Consider the following 25,347-nt stretch of genomic DNA (forward strand, 5'->3'; position numbering starts at 1 on the left):
ACGCTTGGCTGATAGAATTTATTTTTATTTTTTGAGGTAGTGTATCTAGCCCAAACTGATCAGGAATTCATTATGTTGTCTTAGGGCAGCTTCGAACTCAGCAGTCCTCCGACTTCTGCCTCCCAAGAGCTGGAATTAAAGGCATGTGCCACTATGCCTAATTTTCTTTTCTTTAATTATTATTAATAATTATTAATTAAATTAATTGAGAGGGAGACAGTGAGTATGGACATGCTGGGGCCTCCTGCCACTGCAAAGGAATTCTAGATACATGCGTCACTTGTGCATCTGGCTGTTTCAACCTCCTGAGTACTGGGGTTTACAGGTATGAGCCACCATGATTAACAGATTTATAAAATTGAAAGAGAAATGAACATATGTTGAGGTTTCTGGGCAGTGGCCAGCGTGTGCTGTGTTGACTTCTGAGTGTATAAAATTGCCATTGGATTTTATTTTTATTTATTTATTTATTTTGTTTTTTTTGAGGTAGGGTTTTGCTCTAGCCTGGGCTGACTTGACATTCGCTTTGTAGTTTCAGGCAGGCCTTGAACTCACAAAAATCCTCCTACCTCTCTCTGCCTTGCCTCCTAGGATAAAGGTATGTGCCACCACGCCCCGCTGTGACTTTGATTAACTGTCAGAATTGTGCTACGTTGTCCTTTACTAATTCCTTATCAGATGTAGGTATCTTCTCTATGGATTAAATGAAATGAACTCTATACTTGTGATACTGTAATAAGATCTCTCACTCCTTGTGAAGTAGGAGAGGGAGTTCCTAGGGAGAAGGCATTGCCTGCATGGGATTATCTAAAGTAACTATGTTTCTTTTGTGGGCAGGTTTGAAGCCTAGGCTGACCTGGAACTCACTCTGTAGTCCAGGCTGGCCTCAGATTCATGGCAATCCTCTTGCTTCAACTTCTTGTGCTGAGTCATGGGCCACCACACCGTCATACCTTAGTCTTTGTTTGCCAGGAGCTGCCAGTCCACTATTCCAGCCTAGTTCAGTCACCTCTGCCGCTCCCCGCCCCCCACCTTCTGAAGCTGCACTTTTTGATTTGCTTAGCTTGTCAAGGCTAGTTATTTTTGGTTTGAGCATGAAGAGAGAAGAGGCAGTGGGAGGTTAATCTCAGATGAATGTGAAAGGAAATTATGCTGTTGCTTCTGCAGTCTTCCCCTGTATATTTGTCCCTTCCCTTCCCATTTCTTCCCCTACAAGCATGCATTTTTAATCTGTACATGTTCTTTAGGCATCTCTTCCATCAAGAGCCTTCACTGATGCTCCACCCTATTCTCTGCGATCGCTAAGCGCTGTTTTTGTACCAGTACAAAGCTCACCCTGGATCCTAGCTGTCCTCTGTGCCCTCCATTTACCTGTGACTTTCTGAAGGGAGGGAATGAAGGAAGTTGTGTGTGTGTGTGTGTGTGTGTGTGTGTGTGTGTGTGTGTACCCATTTTTTGTTTTTGGAAATAAGATAGAGATATATGATATGATGGATGACATTTAATAGGTAGGTTTATAAGGAACTTGTTCATGTATAGTGTATTGGATAAGCTTTTTCCCCAGGTCTGTGTTAGTATTATTGGTCCTTAAAAGCTATTTTTTCACTAAGAATATTTCTAGTTTTATAGGCATCTGTGCTGTGGCAGATGCAAATAATTTTGAAATATGAAGCTAATTCTCTTGCTTGGCAGCTTGATTTGTTTGAGGGAATGTGGTGACGCATGTGCTTTAAATTTTTTTTTTTTTTCAGTGAGACTTGTTGACAGATACTCGATCTTGATTAAGGGGTACAGGAAAGCATCCAGTTCTCGCCATTTGTGGAGTTCCCATAAAGCAGCTGCCTTCAGCTCTGGCCTGTTCTGTTTCCTACTAGTCCCTTACAGACTATTTTTTTGAGGCTTTTACATCCCATTATTTATTATTTGTGGTGAGGGAGTGTGGTTGAAACCATTTTCACTAGCAATTGCTCTTGGTTCTTTCCTAAATGGTTTATGCTGCTGGAAATAGAGCACTTCACCACGGAGCTACATCCCCAACCCTGCTTTGGTTTCTTCCTATACTTGTGACACCATCCTTAGGTGAAGAGGATGAGAGTTCACAGTGGATACCTATTTGTTTATTTGTTCACACTTTGAGGGTGGGGCAGGGGGGAGGATGTTTTTGTTTGTATTTTGTGTGTATGGTGTGAGTGCAGGCACATGTATGTATAGGCCGGAGGTTGATGTTGTGGATCTTCTTGATCACTGTGTTTTCTGAGGCAGGGTCTCTCATGTGACCCCAAAGATGGCTCACCCTAGGTATCTCTTATCTTCAGTTCCTGAGTGCTGTGACTACAGGCTGACCACTATGTTGACTGGCATTTGTGTAGGCCCTGGGCATCTAAGCTCATGCGCTCATGCTTGTGTAGAATGTGCTTTATAGTGGAACCATCTTCCCCAAAATATTTTACTTTTATTATTTCAGAGAGAGAGATAAAGGAATAGGAATGAAGAGAGAGAGAGAAAGAATATGAATGGGCGCTCCATGGCCTCTAGCCACTGCAAGCAAATTCCAGATGCGTGCTCCTCCCCCGATTCCCCTCCCCCCCAGCTTACGTGGGTCCTGGGCAGTTGAACTTGGGTCCTTTGGCTTTGCAGGGAAGTGCCTTAATTGCTAAACCATCTCTCCCCAGCCCTCATTTATTTTTGGTTTTGTAGCACAGCCTGACCTAGAACTCACCATCTAACCAAAGCTGGCCTCAAACTCATGGCAGATCTCCTTCAGGCTCCCGAGTGCTGGGGAGGCAGGATGGCCTTCTGAGTTGGCTGTAGTAGACAAAAAGAAGTGCTTTCAAAAACAGGTCATCTGTCTAGAGTGAGACCCTACCTCGAAACACCCAACGCCCCCTCCCCTCGCCAAAAACAAACCAACCAACCAACCCAGGTCATTTTAGGAAGACTGTTTGTAAACTTACCTGGTACGGTTAGGTGTGCTTAGCCTTGGGCTTTTTGCTCTTCACCCCTCCCTGAGCCTGTGTGACACTACGCTTGGCGTGGTGGCTTACACCTGCACTGCCAGCACTCAGGAACCCAGCACAGGAGGATTGCTGTGCATTTGAAAACAACTTGGACCACATAATGAAACAGCAAGGGGCTGGGGGGATGGCTCAGCCGTTAAAGGCACTTACTTGGAATGACTGCCTGCCTGGTTCAGTTGGCCATCTATGTAAAGCCAGACAGGCATTCATTTACAGAGACAAGAGACACTGGCTCACACACGTGCGCACATACACATACCCCTCATGCACCCATCCATACTGTTTTTTTTTTTTTTTGAGGTAGGGTTTTACTCTAGCCCAGGCTGATCTGGATTCACTATGTAGTCTCTGGGTAACCTTGAACTCATGGTAATCCTCCTACTTCTACCTCCCAATGACAGGGATTGAAGGTGTGTGCCACCACATCCAGACATACATAAATTTTTTTAGAAATTTTTATATGTTTATTTATTTTTTTGATTTTCGGGGTAGGGTCTCACTGTAGCTCAGGCTGACCTGAAATTCAATATGTAGTCTCAGGGTGGCCTTGAACTCATGGTGATCCTCCTACCTTGCCTCCCGAGTGCTGGGATTAAAGGCATACATCACTACTCCCAGCTCTTTAAAATTTATTTTATTTATTTGAGAGTGAAGGAGGAGAACAGGTAGATAGAGAATGGGCATGCCAGAGCCTTCAGCTGGTCAAATGAACTCGAGATGCATAAGCCACCTTGAACATCTGGTTTACATGGGTTCTGGGAGTTGAATCTGGGTCCTTTGGCTTTGCAGGCAAGCACCTTAACCACTAATCCATCTCTCCAGTCCTATACATAATTTTAAAACCAAAGTTAATACATGCCCATAAACCAGATACAGTCCTGGAGCTCAGAGGACAGCTCTACCAATGCTTAAAACCCATTTTACAGTCTCAGATGCTGTCCACCATTTTTGGGACTGGGTCTCTCATTTGTCTGGAGTTCATCAAGTAGGCTAGACTGCCTGGCCAGTGAGCCTCAGGGATCTACCTGACTCTGCATCTCCTGCAGTATGACTACAAGCATGCCTGTAGAAAAGCCACCACTGGCTTCAAATTCACTACAAGCCTAGGATGACCTGGAACTTCTGATCTTCCTGCATCTATGTACTGAATGCTGGGATTACAAACAGCTATACTTCCAGTCCTTCTCAAAGTATTTCTTTTGTTTGGAAGAAGGGTCTCACTATCCCAGGCTGAACTGGAACTCATTCTGTAGTCCAGGCTGGCCTCAAACTTATGAGGATCCTCCTACCTCAGCCTCCCGAGTGCTGGGATTAAAGGTTTGCACCATCACACCCAGCGTTATCAAAATATTTATAAAGACTGGAGAGATGGCTTAATGGTTAAGCGCTTGCCTGTGAAGTCTAAGGACCCTTGTTCGATTCCCCAGGACCCATGTAAGACAGATACACAAGGTGGTGCATGCATCTGGAGTTCATTTGCAGTGACTGCAGGCCCTGGTGTGCCCATTCTTTCGCGCTCTCTCTCTCTCTGCTTCTTTCTCTTTGTCACTCTCAAATAAATCAATAAAAATAAACAAAACTAAAATATTTATAAAGAAAAAAATGTTTGAGAAACTTACTATGTATGATACTCAGAAGTACTATTATTTTTTTTTTCAAAGACAACCTTTATTTTATTTCATTTTAGTTGTCTTTTCAGATAGGGTCTTACTTTTTAAAGTATTTTTATTTATGTTTTTAAATTTTTACTTATGTATTGAGTGACAGAAAGAGGGGTGGGGGGAGGGAGAGAGAGAGGGAAACAATGGGCGTGCCAGGGCCTCCAGGCACTGCAAAGGATGCATGCACTCCCTGTGCATCTGGCTAACATGGGTTCCGGGGAATCGAGCCTCAAACCTGTGTCCTTAGGCTTCACAGGCAAGTGCTTAACTGCTAAGCCATCTTTCCAGCCCCACTTTATTATTATTATTATTATTATTATTATTTTAGTTTAGTTTTTCAAGGTGGAGTCTCACGTTAGCTAAAATAGCCCCCTATCCCTAAATACCTATTAGGTTTGTTTGACAAAGTGAGGCCTATATTTTGGATACATTTCGAGTTTGGTAATGTGGTAGGAAAGTTCAGGGTAGTTGCTAAGGAATAACATTTTCTTTTAATATGCAACCATATTTATGAACCATTTCTTTTCTGAATAGGTGACCTGAGAAGAGTGACCTCGACTAGGAAAAGTCCATTCTTCTGCTAAGAGTGGGCAATGTCACAAGTTACAACTCCTTACTCCTTTGACGCCCCCACTGACTTCATCAACTTTTCATCTTGGGATGCTGAGGAAGATACTGAAAATGTAGATGCATGGTTTGGTAAGTGTCTAGCTTTTCTAGGCATTTTAAGGGTTAGTGACTTGCTTTGTGCTGAGGACCTTTCCAAAGCAGAAGAGATTGCAAAAATAAACAAATAAAAAAGGGAGGGCTAGTTATAGTTATACAAGGGAAACAAGCCAGCAGTAGTGGTTCACATATTGGATCCCATTGTACTCAGGAGGCTGAGGTGAGAGGATTTCTTGAGTCTGAGATGGTATTTTACTTATTTATTTATTTTGGTTTTCAAGGTAGGGTCTTCAGGATGACCTGGAATTCACTATGTAGTCTCAGGCTGGCCTTGCATTTACAGTGATCCTCCTACCTTGGCCTCTTGAGTGCTTTGATTAAAGGTGTGTGCTACTAGATCCCTTAGTTATTTTTTGAAAATATTTATTTATTTATGTATTTATGAGCAGAGAGAGTGAGTGAATATAGGCATACCAAGGTCTCTTGCCACTGCAAATGAACTCCAGGTATATGCACCACTTTGCGCATCTGGCTTTCCATAGGTACAGGGAAATCGAACCTAGGCCAACTCAGGTCGGGCTCAGCAAGCAAGTGCCTTAAACCTCTGAGTCATTTCCAAACCTGGGATTTTTAAAGGCATGCCTCAGCAACATAGGGAGACAGCAGCCTCCATTTGTGAACCACTGTGCCTGGCGTCTATTTATTTTTTGAGACTAAGACTTGCTGTATATCCTAGACTGCCCTCGAGCTCTCCATCCTCTTGCCTCACCTGCAGAGGTTGACCTGGAACTCAACTTCGTAGCCCCAGGCTGGCCTCCAACTCAAGATCCTAATCCTCCGTTCTCGGCCGAGATTAAAGGTACCACCACTCCACTTCAGTTTGGTTCATTTGTTTTTCATATAGGGCCTCTTTTAGCCCAGGCTGGCCTTGAACTCACTATGAAACCAAGGATAACCTTGAATTTTGATTCTCCTGCTTCTGTCTCCTGGGATTAAGGCATAGGTTTATGTGGTCTAGGGATGGAACCCAGGGCCTCATGCATGCTAGACAAGTACTCTGTCCACTAAGCTCCATCTCCAGGACCCTCATTCATTAAAAAAATGATTTATGTATTTGTGGGAGAGGGAAGGGAGAGAGGAGAATATGAATGAGTGGGCCAAGGTTTCTTGCCATTGCCAGTGAATTTCAGATGCATCTGTTATTTTGTCCATCTGGCTTTATGTGGGCACTGGGAAACTGAATGAATCCAGGCCTGGAGGCTTTGCAAGCAAGCTCCTTTAATTAATAGCCAAACCATCTCTCCAGCTCTCCCTGGTTCTTTTTCTTTCCTTTCTTGTTTTTTTTTTTTTTTTTTGTGAGCCTCACTCTCAGCCCAGGGTGACTCATTGTGTAGTCGCACATTGGCCTTTAACGTACAATGATCCTCCTGCCTCTTCCTACCAAGTGCTGGGATTAAAGCATGTGCCACCATGTCTGGCTGGGAAAGGACTTTAATGATTTCCTCAGAGGGAGGCTGTTGGTAGTAGAATTGGAGGAAGAGTAAATGAATGGGTCAGCTGCCAGAGAGGGTATTCTCCATGCCCTTGCCTCACTGGGACTCAAGTTTCAGTCTCAGTTATCTTTTTCCAAGTTTTTCTTTTTCTTTTGGCAAGGAGAAGGAGAGGGGGGGGGGGGGGAGGGAGGGAGAGAGAGGGGGAGAAGGAGGGGTGAGACAGAGACAGACAGAGGGAGAGGGAGAGGGAGGGAGGGAGGGAGAGAGAAAATGAATATGAATATGAATGAATGAAAATGGGGATGCCAGGACCTGTAGCCACTGCAAACAAACTCCAGAGGCATTTGGCTTTACATGGGTACCAGGGAATTGAACCAATTTGTTAAGCTTTGCAGGCAAGTGCTTAAACCACGTCAGCCCTGCAAATTTTTCCTTGTAAACTGCTCTCCTCAAAAAAGGAAATGTTAGCATAACAGTATGATTAAATGTAGTTTAATCATAACAGTATGATTAAATATAATTTGATGTGGTGCCCGAGAGATGGCTCAATCAGTAAAGTGCTTGCTGCACAAGCTTGGGAACCTGAGTTCCCATCCTTGAACTTACGGAAAATGCGGGGTGTGATGTTGTGCGCCTGTAATCCCTGCACTGGAGGGGTGAAAACAGAATCTCTGGGCATACTTTCTTGTATAGTTGAATCAGTGAGCTCTAGGTTCTTCAGGAGACCTTGTCTCAAAGAATAAGGCAGAGAAAAATAGAGGAAGAAACCCAACGTGGACCTCCGAGCCCCCTAAAATGTATACATACAGCTGTACACACACGTGTGCCAACCTCCACCCACACATGCACACCACAAATGTGTATACAAACAAAGACGGTTTGAAAGCAAAAAATAAAATCCCCAAACTCAAAACTACCTTAATTCTAGCATGTTTCTTATAAGCACATCTTTTTGTACAGTTTCAACCAGAATGGACATGTTCCTGCTGGAACTCTGCGTTCCTGAAGCTCTTTCATTACTGCTGGTGAACAGACCTTTTACTGTTTCACACGGCTTTTGGGTACAGAGGACCCAAGATAAAACTTGAGAGAACCCTGCTCTGCTTCAGTTTCAAACACCCTTCACTCTTACCTCACCATCCCAGTTGAGGGAGAAACACCCTTACTATGAGATGTCCCTTTTAAGTTCTATAATTCCTGATTGCTACAGTTTTCTTTAGGAGGAACATGATGTATTTAAGCCCTAACTAGTATCTAATGAAGATAAAGAGCCAGTCATAATATACAGTATCTGAATATATCCTTTTCTATAGCCCATTGTTCAGTGTTGCAAGTTTTTAGTGATAGCTTTTCAGTCCATCTCTTAGGTATACTATTTGCTTTTTTCCTTTTGATTGCTGGCACTGTGGTCTTGCTAAACAAGAGGAAAGATGGCTGGATTTTAAGTGCAGAATGCTGATTTGCTTTGTTGCTTCCTCACTGATTATTTCACAGAGGAGAAGGCCAATTTGGAGAATAAGTTTCCTGGAAAGAATGGGATAGGAGAGCTTTTTCAGGGCAAATCTTCCTTGAGAAAAGCTAAACCCCAGCAAGGCAGCGCCACACCTTTGAAAGCAGGTAAGAGACAACTTAGACAAAAGTTTCTTTATGCCAGGGGCAACAGTGTACACTAGGAGCTGGGATCAGTGGCAGTTACTTAAATCCTGTATTTCTTGGTTAGCTGGTAAAATGGGTGGGCAGGGTCTTCCTGTGTAGCCCAGGCTGGTACTGAAAACATGTTTCTCTGGTCTTAGCCTCCGGAGTGCTGGGAATATATGTATGGGACACTATGGCCAGCTTTAAAAAATGTTTTAGAGCCGGGCGTGGTGGCGCACGCCTTTAATCCCAGCACACTCAGGAGGCAGAGGTAGGAGGATCCCCATGAGTTTGAGGCCACCCTGAGATTACATAGTGAATTCTAGTTCAGGCTGGACTAGAAACCCCCCCCCCAAAAAAAAAGTTTTAAATGAGATATAATTGCATTTAGGGAACAGTGTGATAATTTGGTACACATCTATAATATGTAAACAAAGTAGCTTTTATAAACCAGCCTTATGCATAAGACTGTATATGAATTAAGGATTCCATTGCTTAGGAATGGTGTGTGTGTGTGTGTGTGTCTCACATGATTTCAATTTGGAATAGTTTTTTTTTTTAAATATATTTATTTGAGAGAGAGAGAGTCTGGGAATGCCAGGACTTCTTGCCACTGCAAACAAACTTCAGATGCATGTGCCACTTTGTGCATCTGGCTTTACTTGGGTATTGGGAACTCAAGCCCCAGCCATAAGGCTTTGCAGACAAGTGCCTTTGACCTTTGAGCCACCTTCTCAGACCCTTCAGTTTAGAATGCTTTGTCATTCATTGCATTCAAATCTAATTCTTCTTTAGGATTTGAGTATTAATTAGTTTTTGCTCTCTCACAGTTGACAACACTTATAAAGAGACAGAAAAAGAAAATCTTAAGGAGGATTCCATTTCATCAGATGTTTGTTCTTCCCTGGGCACTGAGGGAGGAGTGTCAAAAAACCGTCTTGTAGTTCAGCCTCAGAGGTAAGTTCTTTTTTTCCTTTCTTTTTTTAAATTGAGAGAGAGAATGGGTGCAGCACGGCTTCCAGATACTGCAAGTGAACGCCAGATACATGTACCACATTGTGCGTGTGTGGCTTATATAGGTAATGGGGACTCGAACCTGGAATCTTAGGCTTCATAGGCAAGTATATAACCACTAAGCCATCTTTTGAGCCCTCAAAAGTTTTGGGTAGAATAATGCTCAAAAAAAATAGAGTAATTTAGTTGAGTGTGGTAGCACATGCCTTTAATCCCAATACTCAGGAGGCAGAGGTAGGAGGATTGCTATGAGTTTGAGGCCAGCCTGGGACTACAGAGTGAAATCCAGGTCAGCCAGGGCTAGAGTGAGACCCTACCTTGAAAAGACCAAACAAACAAATACAATTACTTGTCTTCATTCAAATATAACTTTTTTTTTTTTTTTTTTTTTCCTGAGGTAGGGTTTAGCTGTAGTCCAGGCTGACCTTGGATTTACTATGTATCTCAAAGTGGTCTTGGACTCATGACAATCCTCCTTCCATTGCCTCCCAAGTGCTGGAATTAAAGGTGTGCACCACTACTCCCTGCTTCAAATATATCTTAATATTTCACATAGTTTTAAATTTATTTATTTATTTGAGAGAAAGAGAGGCAGAAAGAGAATATGGGTGCTCCAGGGCCTCTTGCCATTGCAAATGAACTCAGATGCACGCACTACCTTGTGCGTCTGGCTTTACATGGGTTCTGGGATATCTAGCCTTGGTTGTTAGGCTTTGTGTGCAAGTGCCCTAACTTGCCTTCTTTCCAGCCCACCATTTCACACTTTATTTTATTTTGTTTTTTTGAGGTAGGCTCTCATTCTAGCCCTGGCTGACCTGGAATTCACTCTGTAGTCTCAGGATGGCCCTGGACTCACAGTGATCCTCCTACCTCTGCCTCCTGAGTGCTGGGATTAAAGGTGTGCACCACCATACCCAGCATTTAAAAAAATTTTTTTGTTTATTTGTTTATTTGACAGAGAAAGAAGGAGTTTCTTAGTCTTTTGTTTTTTGAGGTAAGGTCTCGCTCTAGCAGCCCAGGCTGAGCTGGTATTCACTACGTTATCTCAGGCTGGCCTCCAACTCTCCGAAATCCTCCTACCTCTGCTTCCACAGCACTGGGACTAACGATGTATGCCACCACGCTCAGCTCCCTTAATCAATTTTATTAAGGTCTCAGTTTACAGGTCATCAGTGTGTGGGTGGGAAAGGTACACTAGTGCCTTTTGTACCACCTTTTTTTTTTCCAAGATAGGGGCTCACTGTAGCTCAGACTGAATTGGAGCTCACTCTGTAGTTACTAGCCAGCCTTGAACTCAAAGCAGTCTTCCTGTCTGTTGTCTCCCTACTGGGATTAAAGGCGTGGACCATGCCAGGCACTTTTACTACTTTTTGCTTCTGTCTTACTTGGGTGGGTCCTGGGGAATTTAACTCAGGCCAATAGGCTTTGTAAGCAAATGCCTTTAAATGCTGAGCCGTCATTCCAGTCTCCATCAGTGTATTTAAGTACCATAATTTTATGGTTGAAAATACCAGATTTTCAAAATTTATCTGCAAGACAAGAGATTAGATTTCTGGAGTGTACATAATATTAGACTTTTTATTGCTCTTGTAATTTGATATACTTTCACTATCTGAAGAACATTTGCATATTTATAGTAAATGTACTCATAAATATATTATATTGGGCTGGAGAGGTGGCTTAGCGGTTAAGCGCTTGCCTGTGAAGCCTAAGGACACTGGTTCAAGGCTTGATTCCCCAGGACCAATGTAAGCCAGATGCACAAGGGAATACATGCATCTTGAGTTTGTTTACAGTTCCTGGAGGCCCCAATGCGCCCGTTCTCTCTCTCTCTGTCTGTCATTCTCAAATAAAATAGATAAATATATATGCATATATATTTTGTTAATTCTCCCATAGAAGGTCTCTTAGACTGTCTGCTCAGAAGACTTTGGAACAGAAAGAAAAACACAATGTCCAAATGATAGCAAAGAGATGTGCCACTCCTGTAATCCCCAGTGAAATTCCACCTTCTAAGAAAATGAAAGTGTAAGTAGTTGCAGATTCTTATTGTCAATTGCAAATTTACTGGTGTCTTCTAGGCCACCTACATATAAGATGGAGTTCTGTCCTGAATTTGTATTTTATTTATTTATTTGACAGAGAAAGAGGGAGAGAGAAAGAGAGAGAGAGAATGGGTGTGCCAAGGCCTCTAGCCACTACAAACTCCAGACACATGCGCCTCCTTGTGCATCTGGCTAATGTGGGTCCTGGGGAATCGAACCTGGGTCCTTTGGCTTTGCAGACAAATGCCTTAACTGCTAAGCCACCCCTCCAGCCCAGAATTTGGAAAAAAAAAAAAAATTCTTATTTATTTGAGACAGAGAATGGGCACGCCAGGGCCTCCAGCTTCTGCAAATGAACTCCAGATGCATGTGCCACTTTGTACATTTGGCCTATGTGGGTCCTGGGGAATGAAACTTGGGTCCTTTGGCTTTTCAGGCAAGCACCTTAACAAATAAGGCATCCCTCCAGCACTGTAGTTTTGAGTGGAGGAAGTAACATTTCAAATGAATCTATATGCACTCTGCTCACTGTACCAGGAGCTTGGTATCCTCTTAAAGCTGTTACCATGTTCAGGTGACATATTACTTGTCCCTGGGAGGTAACCAAATCTTTATGGATATATAGGTTTTGCCCCTCTCTCATCCTCTGGCTATGAACATGTAGAATATATGCTGCTCAAGTTTATTTTCTAATTTGTTTTGATACATGGAATAATCTGTTGAACTACAATGGCTAAACAGTGCTTTAGGTCTCAGAAGTCAAAAGTAGTTTGCTGTTGGCCTTAGTTCAGGAGCACAGCAGAGTTGGGTCTCTTATATCTCTGATGCATAGCTTTTCATTTACACTTGTTGCTGAAGAGGGTTGTCTTGTTTCCGTTATTTTCACTTTGTTGCCCCATTGTCAATAAACAGCTACTCTGTCTCTAGGTGTCATATCCATGTTGAAGGGAGAGAATATATTGCAAGACAAGAGGGGTGGTATTCACATTAAAAAAGATATTCCAGAAATTATGTCTTAGATTATCTTCATTGCCCAGACTGTCACTTGGGTCCCCAAGAAGCTATAGCAGCAACTGCAATACTTGTAGCTTGGTATATTGCTCTTTCCCCCAAATTGAAGCTTTATTTATAAGAAGAGATAGAGTAGCTCTCAGGAAGGCATCAGCTGTCTGTTGTTTATTCACTTGATGAGCAGATAGAATCTTTCCTTACCTTCTAAAACTCCACCAGTGGACTCTTCTTGACCTCTGTGAGCTTTCTCACAGTTAGCTCATTAGAGCCGGGGCATATGTGATCTGATAATGCTATTGGAAGAATCTTATTGTGAAAGCATGATTTTCATCCTAAAATGGGGAGCATTTAATCCACATGTGGTAGAACTGTAGAGTGGGTATGTTTTTAGGAATTAAAAGCATACTTTTGTCATTTTGCACTCAAGTTCTTGTAACAGAAAGAAACCAGAGGAAGAGGGGGAAGGCAGTGCACAAGATACTTCCAAAAATAATGAAAGAAAATTCCCAGAGAAAGCCAAGGGCAGACATGCTGTTCCTGGTGTACCACCTGCAAGGTAATATTCTTTTCTAAATGTAGATTTTAGTGAATAGAGTACAATTACAACTCGGTCTTTCATTAATATTTTTGGCTTACCTTCCCATTGAGAAACTTAAAATCTGTGAGTATGGTCAGGTGAATTGTCTGTTTCCTGGAGGGTGCTGAAGTCTTTAAGCAATTACTATTAAAGCAAATTTAAAAAAATATATTGAGGGCTGGAGAGATGGCTTAGCAGTTAAGGCACATGCCTGCAAAGCCAAAGGACTTAGGTTTGACTCCCCAGGACCCATGTAAGCCAGATGCACACAGGCACATGCATCTGGAGTTCATTTGCAGTGGCTGGAGGCCCTGGAGCGCCCATTGTCTCTCTCTACCTGCCTATGTCTGTATATATCTCTCTTTCTCAAGTAAATTAAAACAATAAATATATGTATATCGAAGGAAAATACCCTATTAAGAGTTCCTATTACCTAAATTATACTGGTTTCTTTTTGAGCTTCATTTAGCCTTTACCTGAGTAAATACATGTTTTCACAATCATAAATTAACTTTGAGAGTCTGCTTTAATTCAGTTTTCAAGAAGTGATCTTTTTTTTTTGTTTTCTGTGCTACTGTAAAATCTTGTTTATAATTTTTTCTAAAAAATCTGTTTATTTTATTTTTATTTATTTGAGAGAAAGAAAGAGGCAGAGAGAAGCCAGGCATGGTGGCACATGCCTTTATTCCCAACACTTGGGAGTTTGAGGTGGGAGGATGGCCATGAGTTCGAAGCCACCCTGAGACAACATAATGAATTCCAAGTCAGCCTGAGCTAGAGTGAAATGCTACCTAAAAGAAAAAGAAGGGGGAAGGCGGGCCAGGGAGAGGTAGAGAATAGGTATTCTAGGGCCCCCAGCCACTGGAAATTACAGATGCAGGTACCAATTTGTGCATCTGGTGTATATGAACCTGAGTCCTTTGGCTTTGAAGGCAAGCACCTTGACCACTTAGCCATATCTCCAGACCTGTTTATAATTTTTTGATACACAGTGGCCTTACGGATGTTTATTATTTACTTATTTATTTTTGGTTATTCAAGGTAGGGAGGGTCTCGCTCTAATTCGTCCTGGAATTCACTATGTAGTCTCAGGCTGGCCTTAAGCTCACAGCAATCCTTCTACCTCAGTCTCTCTAGTACTGGGTTAAAAATGTACAACATCACACCAGGCAGAGAGAGGGATTGGTAAATGGGAGTACCAGGCCCTCTAGCTACTGCAGACAAACTCCAGATGTGTTGTGTATCTCTGGCCCTACATGTGTATTGGGGAATCAAACTCAGTCCATTAGGCTTTATGGGCAAGTGCCATAAAGCTGCTGAGCCATCTTTCTTGCCCCTGTTTGTTATTTATTTTTAAACTTTTAATTCTTCATTGTTAATAACTTCTATAATTATAGACAGTAAATAATGTTAATTTCCTCCCCCTTATTTTGCCTTTCACAATTCTACTCTCCATATCAACTCCTCCTCTCAATCAGTCTCTTATTTTGACGTCATTGTCTTCCTCCTATTTTCCTTGGAAGCGCATTCTCTTTGAAAAAAGGAAAACAAATAATTTATTTATTTATTAGAGAGAGAGAATGGGCACATCAGGACCTCTAGCCACTGCAAATGAACTCCAGATAGATGTGTCACCTTGTGCATTTAGCTTACATGAGTGTTGCGGAATTCATCCTAGGTCCTTAGGCTTCCCAGGCAAGTGCTTTCACCACTTAAGCCATCTCTCCAGCCCATCTACTTTTTATTTGGTGGGGGCGGGGGGTTCAAGGTAGGGTCTCACTTTATCCCAGGCTGACCTGGAATTCAATATGTAGTCTCAGGGTGGCCTCAAACTGCTGGCAATCCTCCTATCTCTGCCTTCTGAGTGCTGGGATTAAAGGCATACACCACTACGCCTGGTCTATCTGCTTTTTATTTATTTATTTTTTAAGAAAACCTAAAATTAGGTCTAATTTAGTTGATAAAGTATTGGTAGAATCAAATTATTTTATTCTAAATTTTTTTTAAAGGAAAACATTGCATTTTTAAATTGATTTATTTGAGAGGGGGAGACAAAAAGGCAGAGGGAAAGAATGGACATGCCAGGGCCTCCTGCCACTTGCAAATGAACTCCAGATGCATGCGTCACTTTGTGCATATGGCTTTACATGAGTACTGGGGAACTGAACCCAGGCCGTCAGTCTTTTCAAACAGGTGTCTTTGGGCTGCTCCAGCCCTTCATTATTGTTACTATTATTATTATTTGTTTGGTTTTTCCAAGGGAGGGTATCACTCTAGCTCAGGGTATCACTCTAGCTCAGGCTGACCTGACTATGTAGTCTCAGGGTGTCCTTGAACTCATAGTGATTCTCCAAGTGCTGGGATTAAAGGTATGCAGCATCACGCCTGGCCATTTTTTTTTTAATTCCATAATTTGACAGTCTTTAATTGTACATACTTAGGAAGTACACAGTAATGTTATTGGGTAAAGAGATTTCTTAGCAGTTAAGACAGTTGCCTGCAAAGCCAAAGGATCCTGGTTTAATTCCCCAGGACCATGTTAGCCAGATGCACAAGGTGGTGTATGCATCTGGAGTTTGATTGCAGTGCCTGGAGGCCCTGGTATGCTCATTCTCTTTTCTTTCTCTCTCTCTCAAATAAATAAAATATTAAAAAATATAAATTAAATAGGGTTGTAGAATTAGCTTAGCAGTTAAAGTACTTGCCTGTGAAGCCTGAGGACCCATGTTTCACTCTGCAAATCCTACGTAAGGCAGACGTAAAAGGTGACAACAAGCTCACACAGTCGCACATGCGTACAAGATGCTGCACGCATCTGGAGTTGTATTGCAGTTGCTGGAAACCGGTGTGCCAGTTCTCCCTCCTCCCACCTCACATGCGAGCTCTCTTTCATAAAATAAATGTGTAAAATGTTATAATCTAAGAACAATGTGAAATAGTTAAACCAAGCTAACTCATATGTCCAACGCAATAAGTACCTTTTATAGTAGGGAGTACAGCGCCCTATTATCTATTAACTGTATTTGTCTTCCTGCCCAATAGATCTCAGAAATCCTTATTCCTCTTGTATAATTGATTTTTCCCCCAGGCTGGGGAAATAGATCAGCCAGTAAAGAGCTTGCTTCTTAAGCACGAGGACCTGGGTACTATACCCAGAACCCACTGGGTGTGGTGATGTGTGTCTGTAATCCCAACACTGGGAAGTGGACACAGGAGGATCCCTGGGTCTCCATGGCAAGCCAGTCTAAGGTAGTCAGTTGGTAAGCTCCAGGCCAGGGAGAGACCTGTCTTCAGTGTTGTTATTTGGACTGCACATACACATGTACAAATGTATACTCACACGCATACATGCACACACATAAAAGATGTTTTTGGGCTGAAGAGATGGTTTAGGACCCATGTAAGGACCCATGTAAGCCAGAATCACAAGGGGGCGCACACATACAGAGTTTGTTTTCAGTGGCTGGTTGCCCTGGTACACCCATTTTCTCCCTCTCTCTTAAGTAAATAAATAAATATATTTTAAATTCTTGCCTTCTCTTTTTTGAAGATTTATTTTTATTTATTTACTTACTAGAAACAGAGAGGGAAAGAGAGAGAATGGGCATGCCAAGGCCTCTAGCCACTGCAAATGAACTCCAGACACATGCGCCACCATATGCATTTTGCTTATGTGGGACCTGTGGGAGAATAGATCCTGGGTCCTTTGGCTTTGCAGGCAAATGCCTTAACTGCTAAGCCATCTTTCCAGCCCCCAACAAAATAGATTTTTTTAAAAAAATGTTTGTTTTCAAGGTAGGACTTTGCTCTACCCCAGCTGACTTGGAATTCACTGTTTGTAGTTTCAGGTTGGCCTTGAACTCACAATGATTCTTCTACCTTGGCCTCCTGAATGTTTGGATTAAAGCCACACCTGGCTGTTTTGTTTTTTTTCTTTCTTTTTTTTTTTGTTTTTGAGTTAGGGTCTGCTTCTAGCCCACGCTGACCTTAAATTTACTATGTAGTCTCAAGCTGGGCTCAAGTTTAAACTGATCCTCCTACCTCTGCCTCCGAAGTGCTAGGATGTACCACTGTGCCTGGCTATTCTTTTTTTTAAATTTTTTAAAATTTTTTAATTTTTATTTTTTGGTTAAGGCAGGGTCTCATGTAGCTCAGGCTGGACTTGAACTTGCTGTATAGCTAAGGACAGCCTTGAACGTTAGATCTGCCTATTGGGATTTTGGGCATATGCCACTACATCTGGTCTTAACTGGAAAAATATTAATAATTTATTTACCTATTTGCAAGCCGATTGAGACAGATAGACACACACACACACACACACACACACACACACACAGAGAGAGAGAGAGAGGGAGGGAGGGAGGGAGGGAGGGAAGGAGGGAGGGAGACAGAGACAGAGACAGAGACAGAGACAGACAGACTGACTGACTGGGAGAGAGAAAGATAGATATCATGCCAGGGCCTTCTCCCACCACAAATGAACTTAAGGTGCATGAGACACTTTGTGCCTCTGGCTATACATGGGAATGGAACTTGGGCCTTTAGGCTTTGCAAGCAAGCTCCTAAACCACTGAGCCATCTCTCCAGTCCATTTTTTTTTCGACGTACGGTCTTACTCTGGCACAGGCTGACCTGGAATTCACTGTGTAGTCTCAGGGTGGCCTCTAACTCATGGCAATCCTCCTGTCTCTGCCTTCCAAGTAGTGGGATTAAAGGCATGTGCCACCATGCCCGGTTTTCCAGTCCTTTAACTGAAATTTTTGTATGTTTTTTTTTTCTTTTTTCTCTTTTTTTTTTGCCTTCCCTTCTCCTCCCTTTCCCCTATCCATTTCCCTTCCCTTTCCGTTTTTACTCTAGCTCAGGATGATCTGGAATTCACTATGTAGTCTCGGGGTGGCCTCAAACAATGCAATGACCCTCCTCCAACTGCCTCCCAAGTGCTGGGATTAAAGGTGTGTGCCACCAAGCCTGGCTGTCTTTCTTTTTTGCCTATTCCTCCTGAATCAAATTTACTGATTTGCTGATGATTTGTTACTTCTTATTACAGTAAATATCTTTTTTACATTTTCTTTTAAATTCATTTGAGAGAGGATGAATGGGTGTGCCAGGGCCTTCAGCTGCTGCAAATGGACTCCAGACATGAGCCCCCTCTTGTGTGATGTGTGACGTTGTGTGCTTGCGTCACTGTGCATCTGGCTTATGTGGAACCTGGAGATTTTTACATGATTTCTTAGGTTTCACAGGCAAGCATCTTAACTGCTAAGCCATGTCTCAAGCCCTCATATTTCCTTTTTTTTTTTGAGGTAAGGGTCTCATTTAGCTCAGGCTGATCTAGATTTCACTATGTAGTTTCTGGGTGGCTTCCAACTCCTAGTGATCCTCCTACCTCTGCCACCCAAGTGCTGAGATTAATGATGTGTGCCACCATGTCCAACTCTACGTTTCCTTTTGAGTAACTTATCTGTTTACATTTTTTATTTATAAGTGGTCTCAGTGATATTCTTTTTTTGTTTTGTTTTGAGGTAGGGTCTCACTCTAGCCCAGGCTGACCTGGAATTCACTATGCAGTCTCATGCTGGCCTCAAACTCTCAGTCATCCTCCTACCTGTGCCTCCTGAGTGTTGGGATTAAAAATGTCCATCTGGTGTAGTGATATTCTATGAGGGTCTTATATAGGAAATGTGAGGCACTGTCACCCTTTTGTGTCTGGAAGATTACATTGTAAGCAGTCCTAGTCTTCCTTTGGCTCTTACATTCCTCTTCTGTAATATATAGTCTTTTAGCAGTTGTTTTCTGAAAAAAAAATTTAATTTATAAAATATCTTGATTTTTTTTCATAGTGTTACCTAATTAATCAAGTATCTGTTAATTACATAATACTTTCCTATTTTAGTGGTTTATGTGATGCCTTTAGATTCTTTTGAATCATTGAGCCCCTTTTTCCTCTCTTTTCTCCTTTATTAATTTTAATTTTTCCTTTTAGGCAGAAGATTCTGAAAAGTACTGAGGAGCAAGAGTTGGAGAAGAGAATGAAAATGCAGCAAGAGGTAGTGGAGATGCGCAAAAAGAATGAAGAATTCAAGAAACTTGCTCTAGCAGGAGCAGGTCAGCTTGGTCTGGTTTACTTATAAGGGGTACTTGTAATTTTGGTAGGATTTTTTGAGGTCTCCAAACAATGTGAACAACAAAGGTTTTAACTGGGCATGGTGGCGCACACCTTTAATCCCAGCACTTGGGAGGCTGAGGTAAGATGATTGCTGTGAGTTTGAGGCTAGCCTGGGACTACAGTGTGAGTTACAGGTCAGCCTGACCTGGAATGAGACCCTACCTCAAGAAAAAAACAACAACATAAATGTTTTTAGTAGTCACCATGAAGTGATGTGCTTATTTATCACTTTGGCTATGGGTTCCACTTATATTCCAGCGGTTATTCCTTAGAAAACTTTACTCACACTGGCCCTTTTTTAGAGCATGCTGTTCTCCCTCTTTGTATTAGAAAAAGAAAGATGGAGACAGACAGTGAAATAATTGGGCAGGCTCTTTTGTCAGTCTTCTCCTTTATCCTGAAAGTAGAGGAAGAAAGAGATGAGTCCAACCTAGTTTTAACTATGCAGGAAAAGTCCTTTTGAGGGAAGGGGTCCTAGTCCTTCTGTGCTCTGGCATAGTGCTATTAGAGGTGTCAAGTCTTGCTTATTGGATTTGAAAAGTACCCTACAGTGTATAGGGTTTGCTTTTAATGGCTATCCATGGGGCCTCAGAGGTAATTCAGGGGTAGTGTTTGATTAGTATGCGTGAGCTGAGTTTTATCTCTAACATCGTTTAAAAAACAGGCAAAAAAAAAAAAATGTGAATCCATTCCCCCCCTTTTTTTTCACTATCCCTTTTTCTCTGGAAACTGTTCCAGTGACTCTCCAGAGCTTTGAGTACACTTGGATGTGGATTTTTTTCCCCCTCTACTCCCTAGTTTGCAATGGCCAAAGGGCTTTGGACCCAGTGGGACTCAACATACATGAACACATATATTAGTGTTACCAAAGACGGTTTCAAGTTTTCGGTTACAGGTGACAGCAAACCAAGTCAGAGCAGAAATGTAGAAGGACTGGAGTAGAAGGGAACTTATTGACGGGTCCGTTCTAAAAGTTACGTGTGTGTTTTGCTGTCTTCCTCAGGGCAACCTGTGAAGAAAGTGGCCAGCCAGGTCACCAAAACAGTTGACTTTCACTTCCACACAGATGAGCGAATCAAACAACATCCTAAAAACCAGGAGGAGTATAAGGAAGTGAACTTCACATCTGAACTACGAAAGCATCCTCCTTCTCCTGTGAGTACACAGCAAAATGAGTATCCTTATTGCTGAGTTAGTAGGTGTCAGCTATGGCATTTATGGTCAGGGTTGGTCATGATTTACATGGGATGGTCCAGAAAAGCCTATATTTTGAATCAAGATAGACATAAATCCTCTAAACTTGTGATTTTGGCAAATCACTCTACTTCTGGGAACAATGTTACCAAGTTGCTGTAGAAATTAAACTTAGAGGGTTCATAGAGCACATAGAATTAACTAAAATTTTATTTTTTAATTTATTTAAGAGAGAATGGGCATGCCAGCCCCTCTAGACATTGCAAAGAAACTCCAGACACTTACACTATCTTGTGCATTTGGCTTTACTTGGGTACTGGGGACTCAAACCTGGGTCATTAAGCTTTACAGGCGAGCACCTTAACTGCTATGCCATCTTTCTAGCCCAACACATACAATTATTTATGGCAAATGTAGGTACAGAAATTTCTACTTTTTAAAAACTCTTGGGCTGGAGAGATGGCTTAGCAGTTAAACGCTTGCCTGTGAAGCCTCAGGACCCCAGTTCGAGGCTTGATTCCCCAGGACCCACATTAGCCAGATGCACAAGGGGGCACATGTGTCTGGAGTTCATTTGCAGTGGCTTGAGGCCCTGGCACGCCCATTCTCTCTCTCCCTCTCTGCCTCTTTCTCGCTGTATCACTCTCAAATAAATAAACAAACAAAATAATAAAAAAACCTCTTATTTAAAACCCCACAGGCTGTGTGTGGTGTTGCACACCTTTAATCCCAGTACTCACGAAGGAGAAATAGGAGGATTATTGTGAGCTCAAGACTACCCTGAGATTACATAGTTGAATTCCAGGTCAGCCTGCACTAGAGGCAGACCCTACTTTGAAAAATAAAACAAAAAATCAAAAAAACAAAAAACTCATGGGCTAGAGATGGCTTAGCCATTAAGGTACTTTCCTGCATAGCCAGAGGACACAGGTTTGGTTTCCCCAGAACCCATGTAAGCCAGATGCACAAGATGGCATATGTGTCTGGAGTTTGTTTGCAGCAGCTAGAGGCCCTGGCACGCCCATTCTTTCTCTCTTTATCTATCTGCCTATTTCTCTCACCAATAAAGTATTTATAACATGAAATATTAAAAAAAATCCTCATTCTACAATGTTGTATAAAACCTATTAAGGCTATAGGAAAATTGGCGTTAGAGTAGACCACTCTAACCTAATTGTCCTCCTGTACAGTTTATTACCAGAGCACCGACAAAATCCTAAATAAAAATGCCAGAACTAGTAATCTGTTCCCATTTGTAGTTGTCATTCTTTTTTCTTTTCTTTTGAGATGAGATATCTGTCCTTGGAATAATTCTTTTTTTTTTTTTTTTTTTTTTGGTTTTTCGAGGTAGGGTCTCACTCTGGTCCAGGCTGACCTGGAATTAACTCTGTCATCTCAGGGTGGCCTTGAACTCATGGCAATCCTCCTACCTCTGCCTCCCAAGTGCTGGGAGAAATAATTCTTAAATCCTGAGTTCATTGTTGCTTCTTTTGAAATAGGTCCTTAAAATGTCTTACTTTCAGTCAGAAATAGTTTAATCAAAATTAACTATCCAAGGGGTAGGCTTTTCCGTTAGTCAGTTTATGGGGATGTGTAGGGAGACCAGAGTCAGGTTCAACCTGACCTGATGCAGATCCAGAATCACAGGACAGTTTTGTTTTCTTTTTAAATATTTATTTATTTGCAAGCAAAGAGAGGAGAAGACACACAGAGAGAATGGGTGTACCAGGGCCTCTAGCCACTATAAACAAACTTTAGTTGCTTTTATATGGGTACTGAGGAGTTGACCCCAGCTTATTAAGATTTGCAGGCGAGCATCTTAACTGAGCCATCTCTCCAGCCCAAGTTTTTTTTTTTTTTTTTTTTCCAAGATAGGGTCTCGCTCTAGCTCAGGCTGACCTGAAATTCACTATGTGCTCTCAGGGTGGCTTCAAACTCTTGGCAATTCTCCTACCTCTGTCTCCCCGGGTGCTCGGATTAAAGGCATGCGCCACTACGCCTAGCTCAGCCCAAGTTTTATAGGAAGCAGGTTTTGGTTTCCTCAGATTAGTAAGTACTGAGAAATCGTTCATGGGATATCTTTGTGCAGGGTTTTCTTCCTCTTTTGAATTTTTCTCTTTGTTTTGTTTTTTTTCGAGGTGGGGTCACACTCTAGCCCAGGCTGACCTGGAATTCACTATGGAGTCTTAGGCTGGGCTTGAACTCATAGTAATCCCCTTACCTCTACCTCCTGAGTACTGGTTGAATGTTTTTTGCACGTGTAGTGTGTGTGTGTGGTGTGGGTGTATGCATGTGTGTTTGTCATTGCACATACTCCATGGGTGTACACAGGCAAGAGATGAACTCCAGGTGTACTCCTTTATTACTTATATGAACCTAGTAGCCGGAGTAGTTCTTTTTTTTCTTTTTTTTTTTCAAAAATTTTTTTAAAATTTACTTATTTGAGTGTGACAGACACAGAGAGAAAGACAGATAGAGGGGGAGAGAGAGAGAATGGGCGTGCCAGGGCTTCCAGCCTCTGCAAACGAACTCCAGACTCATGTGCCCCCTTGTGCATCTGTCCAACGTGGGACCTGGGGAACCGAGTCTTGAACCGGGGTCCTTAGACTTCATTGGCAAGCGCCTAACCGCTAAGCCATCTCTCCAGCCCTTTTTTTCAAATTTTTATTAACAACTTCCATGATTATAAAAAATATCCCATGGTAATACCCTCTCTCCTCCCACTTTCCCTTTGAAACTCCATTCTCCATCATATCTCCTTCTCTCAATCAGTCTCTCTTTTATCTTTATGACATGATTTTTTTTTTTTTTTTTTTTTTTTTGGTTTTTCGAGTTAGGGTCTCACTCTGGCTCAGGCTGACCTGTGGAATTCACTATGTAGTCTCAAGGTGGCCTCGAACTCTCGGCGATCCTCCTACCTCTGCCTCCCGAGTGCTGGGATTAAAGGCGTGCGCCACCACGCCCGGCTTATGACATGATCTTTTCCTCCTCTTATGATGGTCTTGTGTAGATAGTGTTAGGCACTGTGAGGTCATGGATGTCCAGGCCATTTTGTGTCTGGAGGGAGCATGTTGTAAGGAGTCCTACCCTTCCTTTGGCTCTTACATTATTTCTGCCACCTCTTCCACAATACACCCTGAGCCTTGGAAGGTATGATAGAGATACTGTAGTACTGAGCTTTCTGGTCACTTCTTTCCAGCACCATGATGCTTTCTAAGTCATCCCAAGGTCATTGCCATCTGAAAAGAGAAGATTCTCTACCAAAAGTGAGAGTAGCATTAATATAAGGGTATGAACATTAAGAGAAGTGCTTACTGGGCAGTTTGATGAGCATAGTATATACATTTAGCCAGATAGCTGCAGACATTACACCCCTAGGGCTCATGACTACTCCTGTTGTAGGTTTTCATTATTAGGGATATATTCCCTCCCATGGAATATATCTTATTTATTTATTTGAGAGAAAGAGACAGACAAACAGACAGAAACAGAGAGAATGCATGTGCCATCTGGCTTATGTGGGTCCTGGAGAGTTGAACCAGGATCCTTTTCCTTTGCAGGCAAGCACCTTAATCACTAAGCCATCTCTATTCTGAACCCTAGCAGTTCTCTAAGCCCTGCCTCCAACATGGTTGGGGTTACAAAAGTATGTGGTCACACTTACCTATTTATGTGGGTGCTGGGAAATCAAACTCTGGCAGTCTCAGGCCTTTTGGGCTCCCATACTTGGGGCAAGCACTCTTACCCACTGAGCAGTCTCCTCAGTTGTCCCCTCTTTTTATTTTTTTGGGGGGGCATTTATTTATTTATTTAATGCGTTGCTTTCTTAAGGTAGGGTCTCGTTCCAGCCCAGGCTGACCTGGAATTCACTCTGTAGTCTCAGGGTGGCCTCAAACTCAGTGATCCTCTTACCTCTGCCTCCCGTGTGCTAGGATAAACGATATATGCCACAACACACGGCTGCAGCCTCCTTTTGAATTCTAAGAAAGCGTGCTCTTTTTCTTTTCTTTTTGTTCTTAAGTGTGATGTGTTTGTGTGATACATGCATATGTATATGCTGATACAGCGTCCTATGGGCTCATCTGCAGTGGCCAGAGGAAAATGTCAGTTAGCCCCCTGCTGTTTTCTTGTGACAGAGCTGCTTACTGATACCTGAATGTGTAGTTGGTGAGCTCCATGGCTTCTTCAGGTCACCATAGGACTGGGGTTGCAGTGTGTTTGGCTACCCTGAACACTGAGCTGCTTAAATGGGTTCTGGATGTTCAAAATCTGGTGGCCCCAGGCTCCCTTGGGCACTGAGGAGGTGCACTTAAGTGCACCCAGCCCAAATCTTGTTCGTTTTGTTTTGTTTTGTTTTTTGTTTTTTTTTCAGGTAGGGTCTTTCTCTAGCCCAGGTTGACCTGGAATTCACTATGTAGCTCAGACCTGGATTTAACTATGTAACTCAAACTTGCTGAGATTAAAGGTGTGTGCAACCACGCCTGGCTCAAATCTTGTTCTTGATTCACTCAAAATATTTGTATGCCTGAGGGAAACTATATCTTTTCCATTTTAAGACAGGTAATCAGATATGAGCCAAATTTACAAAAGGAAGGATCCTTTAATACTTGTGGAAGGACTGAAGAAGAATACAGTATAGGGTCTGGAGGGTGGCTTAGCAATAAAAGGCGTTCGCCTGCAAAGCCAAAGGACGCAGGTTTGATTCCTCAGGACCCACATTAGCCAGATGCACAAGGGGTCGCACGTGTCTTGAGTTTGTTTGCAGTGGCTGGAGGCCCTGGCATGCCTTTTCTCTCTTTCTCCCTCCCCCCTCTTTCTCTGTAAAATGAATAAATTAATAAAATATTTTTTTAAAAAATACGGTA

The 25,347-nt window shown here is 42.3% G+C and overlaps 1 protein-coding gene across 5 annotated transcripts in view; it reads left to right on the forward strand.

Annotated features, from left to right (window-relative positions):
* Positions 1-25,347, forward strand: part of Tpx2 (TPX2 microtubule nucleation factor) — a 63,168-nt gene that overhangs the window by 13,581 nt on the left and 24,240 nt on the right. For 3 of the 5 annotated variants that reach the window (XM_045157222.1, XM_045157219.1, XM_045157221.1), the window contains 8 exons: positions 5,213-5,377; positions 6,081-6,203; positions 8,332-8,454; positions 9,303-9,429; positions 11,386-11,514; positions 12,970-13,098; positions 19,106-19,227; positions 20,292-20,443. In XM_045157222.1, coding sequence (XP_045013157.1) covers positions 5,272-5,377; positions 6,081-6,203; positions 8,332-8,454; positions 9,303-9,429; positions 11,386-11,514; positions 12,970-13,098; positions 19,106-19,227; positions 20,292-20,443 — 1,011 coding nt within the window. In that variant the 5' untranslated portion in view covers positions 5,213-5,271. The remainder of the gene's footprint in view (positions 1-5,212; positions 5,378-6,080; positions 6,204-8,331; positions 8,455-9,302; positions 9,430-11,385; positions 11,515-12,969; positions 13,099-19,105; positions 19,228-20,291; positions 20,444-25,347) is intronic. The other 2 variants (XM_045157224.1, XM_045157223.1) reach the window with 1 other exon arrangement.

The sequence above is a fragment of the Jaculus jaculus genome, chromosome 8 (genome assembly GCF_020740685.1).
Source record: "Jaculus jaculus isolate mJacJac1 chromosome 8, mJacJac1.mat.Y.cur, whole genome shotgun sequence".
Lineage (NCBI taxonomy): Eukaryota > Metazoa > Chordata > Mammalia > Rodentia > Dipodidae > Jaculus > Jaculus jaculus.